Here is a 5,000-nt window from a genome sequence, read left to right on the forward strand (position 1 = left end):
ATTAAGACCAAATCCACTATACCTGGTGCATTTGTCATCACTTTCTAAACCTACAAAATTACACTAACTGACAGAACATGGAAGACATGCAACATACCCAGACTGCTTCACTGAACCCAATACGAAAAGCCCTACATAACAAAAATATTGAAAGCTGACCTAAATTTAGGCAGATTAATATTCTGTACAAAACAGAGGATTTATGGATCGCATCTACCCACGTGCTTACAACCCAGTTTGATCGGCGCTAATTAGGGATACACAACATCAACATGAGACCATATTTTGCAAAATAAAAACAAGTATTTCTACTCCTCATTATATATTTGCATTATATGGTGCAGCATAGGCATATGAACATATCTTACCAGTCTTTTTGCATTTTGTGTAAGCAATCCAGTTTAGTTGTAGCAGCTAATTCCCAGGTAAAGTTCGCATAGAGTAAAAAGAAAGAAGATAAGGAAGAAACAAGAAAAATACAAAAATCTTCTGTCAGTGTAAGGAAGGAATGATTATTATTATTATTAGTATTATTTTTAGTATGTTGCAATAGAAATTAAGAAAGAGAAACAAAACAAAATGAAAAGTAATTCATGACAGAAAAACAGGAAACAAGAAACTGAAAGCATGCTTTTAATATAGTTAGCAAAGAGTTTTAATATTATATAATATGCAAAGAACAAAAACGTCTGTTAGATATTTAAATATCCTTCTATATGTAAACATATCAACTGTAAGGAATAGAAGTCAACAAAAAACGTATCACTCAAATTATTCCAATTACATAAGTATATACTTACATATAATTTTGCATCGATTTCTGCATATTTACATTATGTAACTATCAACTTGGCACAAAAAAAGAAATGGAGCCATACTGACGTGTAGGAATGTATGTATGTAATATGTATGTATTTATATATTCATATATTTGTATACATATATATCTGTGTGTGTGTGCATTTGTGTTTATCGGCATGTATTTGTGTATGCATCTGCATATATGTGCAGATATCAACACCAATGTTAAATCGCTACATCACGGCTTGAAATCAATTGTGCTCTGTGGAAGTTGAAGTAATAATCATAAACGAATAATAGTCAACAACACGATGTCTAATCATGATTTTTTTACAATCAGAAACCGCTCACTGTTAAGCATTAATAACGTACAGAGTAAAACATTTGAAAATGTCTATAGTTATTTGTTATTTCATTTAACTTAATCTTACGTTATTTACTTTATTTTATCTTCCTGTTGTGCAATTCTGCCATGCCAGTCGATAATATTTTTTTCTATATATATATATATACATATATATATATATGTGTATATATATGACACTTAATTTGCGATTTTACAATTCTATAAAAGTCATTTTTGTTTTTATATTGCATATGCTTGTCCGTGTATGAATATGTTTATGAATGTGTGCATGTATCTAACTATCATTCCATCTATCTAAACCTATAGCGACAAATAGATACATAAATATATACATAGATAGATACGTGTATAGATACGTATATATAACATATATAGGTACACATACAGACACACACACACACATTCACATACGCGCATACACAAACAAAGACACACGCACATCTATATATATGTATAATGATAAATCTATATTGTTATACAATATATGTAACTGCTACCAAATATGCTGTCTCTTTTTACTTTGTTCGTCCACTGACGCATGTATACATATGTGTGTGTTGTGTATGTGTGCGAGTGTGTGTGTATGCATAAGAATGTACTATTATTATTGGTGTAAATGCATTTCTTACAAGTGATAACAATAGTCCTGAAATCATGAGTTTAACTGCAGCAACTTTCACCGGATTCCGTGTTAGGAGTAGATGCAAAACAAGAAAGTTAAACTGAAAACCGAATATACAAGGATTTACGTAAACACACAGGGGGAAACTCTCTCCCGACCATGAGACAGACACTCATAAAACAGGACCAAATAATCTAAGAAACTTGTATTTGTATGCGTTTAGGAAGAGAAAGCAACCAGTTGCTGTAATAGCCTGTAATATGACACGAAAATTACAAGAAAGCGTAAACTAGAGGCTAAGAAAGAGTGAGAATGTTTTCGGGGAGAAGTGAACGACGAAGAATTCTATAGAGAGTCCCAATACTCGAAGCTGCTGTTTTAGAAATGGATCTAAAAAGAATCATCTATGTAAAAAAAATGCGCTTAAAAGACGGGGAATAGAAGATTCCAAACGTCATGGATATAGAAATATCTTCGTAGGTCTTGTAAAGATTAATGAAAAGCAGCTAATGGAACTTAATGGAACGGTACTAACCCCTTACTTCAACTTGGAACTCAACAATATCAGATTTTTAACCATTTTGAAGTTGTTATTAATTATTGTTATAAATGCTGTTGTTGTCGTTACAAGGATGTGGATACTGGTGGTGTTATTGCATTTGTTGCTCTTGCTTTGCAGCAGCAGTAGTAGTAGTTTTAATATCTTCTTCACGGATTGTCAAACATCGTCACTATTTCAAAATTTCAATCAGATTTTCAGAAGTATTTTCGAACCATATTTCAGCTTATTTCTGCTTGTTTATAAGAATATCCACAAAAATTGTGTTTGAAACGTCAGAGTATTTTGTCCTGATCAGTAAACATCGCGCCATTTATCAAATTTCCTTGATATTAAACAATCATTTAAGGATAAATATCGTCTGTCTTCAGCATTAAAGATCGATAATATTTGGGTTGCTTCCATGAGAGTCTTGAAAGCAATATTAGTGAAAACATACACTTCCTAGTGAAATTGTTATAGATGTGTAAATAAATAGCTTTAATAGGTTTCCTCATTACCACTAACAATAGCAAATTATCAAGTAAGGCCATAATAACAAGCGGAAACATAAACAATATAACCAGGACTATCACTGACAATATCGTGCCAAGAGACAAAAGTAACCATAACAACAATATCATTACAGACACTCCATTATATTAATTACTAATTTAGAAAAATAACCACACCAGCGGACGACATCAGGGACGAACCCAGTATTTCAGCAAATTTATTTTTAAATGATATATTACAATTATATTGAATACAACAATTGTGAGCAGGCAGAATCGACTGTATGACAGACAAAATGCTTGGTAGCATTTCGTCTGTGTATACCTTCTGAGTTCAAATGCAACCGAGGTTGACAATTGCCCCCATTCAAAATTTGCACAAAAGTAATTTCATTAAATTTGTCAGGCTTTGGAGATCTTTAGAAGTAAGATGTGTTCTAGTAGCGTAGGCGAGGGTATATTATCTTACCTCAGGAAGGAATTTTTGCCCATATTTCAACATACATTTTTGTAAGTGGCTTCAACCTTTATTTTAAAATCACTAACAGGGAAATTAGTCTAGTAGAACAACTGAAGTTCAACCTATAAATCTGATCAAATTTCTGTGTCAATAGAACTTCCACAACCACCCGACTGTACACTATAGTAAAATATTGTGGACCTAGTTTTCACTCAAGTGGTAACATCACACAACTTAGGACATTCTTCTCACAGCAAAGACAAAATGCAGAAAAGGCTGCAATTCTATTAACACCACAAACTCAGCATCGGCCAAGACTATGGGAGAGAGAATCAGATTATTAGACCTACCCCTGAATAAATGTAATCGATAGTGCTCCGTTTGCTATTTTCTACCAACAGGAAGAATTACGTAATGAATACATAAATGTACGTCATTCGCTCAACGGCATTAGATAACTACTCAGTAGTTCCAGATAAGATTTACGGAATTCTTACATCCCAATCGTCATCAAGTATTATGACGTATACGTGTCATGTATCCGCTCCGATCGGACAGTGAGTTCCTTATGTTCCGAGACAAAAGTTCAGAAACAGTGGTGATGGTAGTCCTTCAAAACAAAATTGTTTTGCAGAACTTCTTTTGCATCAAATGTGGTACTGTTAGACGAGTTCCTGTGAATTTCTGCTATTTTACCAGAGTGTTAATTTCGATTGGAACGCTAGAAAGCCATTGGACATTTGTGGAGTTAACCAATAGAAAAGCGAGGTGCAAAATACAAAGCATATCAGTGTATTCCAACCGTGTAAAAATTCCTAACCCATGTCTGAATATAGAATAATTACACTGGATTATCTAATTGAGCATCTAGTTACAAATGAAATTGGTGGATAAAGGTTTTACCCCATTAGCGTTACACAAACGACAGATATAAGATTGGTGCAATCGAACAATGTAGGGCATATCTGAAAGAGAGATGGTTATTGGAAATTGTTTGCTTATTTTTAAATATATAATCACGAAATGAGTGTATTAACGAATAGATTAATGACCATTTAAATGAGGGGAATGGCTTCAAATTTTTCCGAGAGGGGATAAGTCAGTTACATCGACCCCAGAGTTTAACTGGTACTTATTTTATCGACTCCGAAAGGGTAGAAGGCGAAGTCGACCTCTGAGGCGTTTGAACTCAGAACGTAATGACTGATGAAATGCCACAAAGAATTTTGCCCGACGTGCTAACGATCCTGCCGGATTCTCCCATCAAAGTTTTTGCCGAACGACCTACACAAATGTGTTGCTTATAGTAATCAAATGTATGTGCTATAATTTAGCACCCTCCCTCCATCACCTCGACGTTGCATGAACAGGGACACGGTGTACCATGTGCCTGGTGCCGAAGTGATCGCGGAGCAACGTGAGATAAAGTGCTTTGCTCAAGAACCCAACGGACCACCCGATCTAGGAATTGAAACTACGATCTCACCCTGACCACCAAGCCATGCGTCCTCTCACAAGAAGAAGAAGAAGAAGAATATTACTAGAAAAACTGGGGAGATGACGAGAAAAGGAGACATATACTGAGATGATAGATGGTGATGAAGATAAAGAGAAAGAAGATCCTCATAAGCAAGAAGAAGAAGAACAACAACAACTATATGAAAAATGATTAACATTAAGAAGAAGATGCAAAAGAT

At 34.4% G+C, this 5,000-nt stretch overlaps 1 protein-coding gene across 7 annotated transcripts in view; it reads right to left on the reverse strand.

The window, feature by feature from the left end:
• The window catches only part of LOC115215706 (cys-loop ligand-gated ion channel-like), a 538,804-nt gene that overhangs the window by 36,822 nt on the left and 496,982 nt on the right, over window positions 1-5,000 (reverse strand). For 6 of the 7 annotated variants that reach the window (XM_036506053.1, XM_036506054.1, XM_036506051.1 and 3 more), the window contains one exon: window positions 369-414. The exons of the other annotated variant lie outside the window; for it this stretch is intronic. In XM_036506053.1, the coding sequence (XP_036361946.1) occupies window positions 369-414 (46 nt within the window). The remainder of the gene's footprint in view (window positions 1-368; window positions 415-5,000) is intronic. 7 annotated transcript variants of the gene reach the window in all.

This window comes from Octopus sinensis, linkage group LG9 (genome assembly GCF_006345805.1).
Source record: "Octopus sinensis linkage group LG9, ASM634580v1, whole genome shotgun sequence".
Classification (NCBI taxonomy): Eukaryota; Metazoa; Mollusca; class Cephalopoda; order Octopoda; family Octopodidae; genus Octopus; species Octopus sinensis.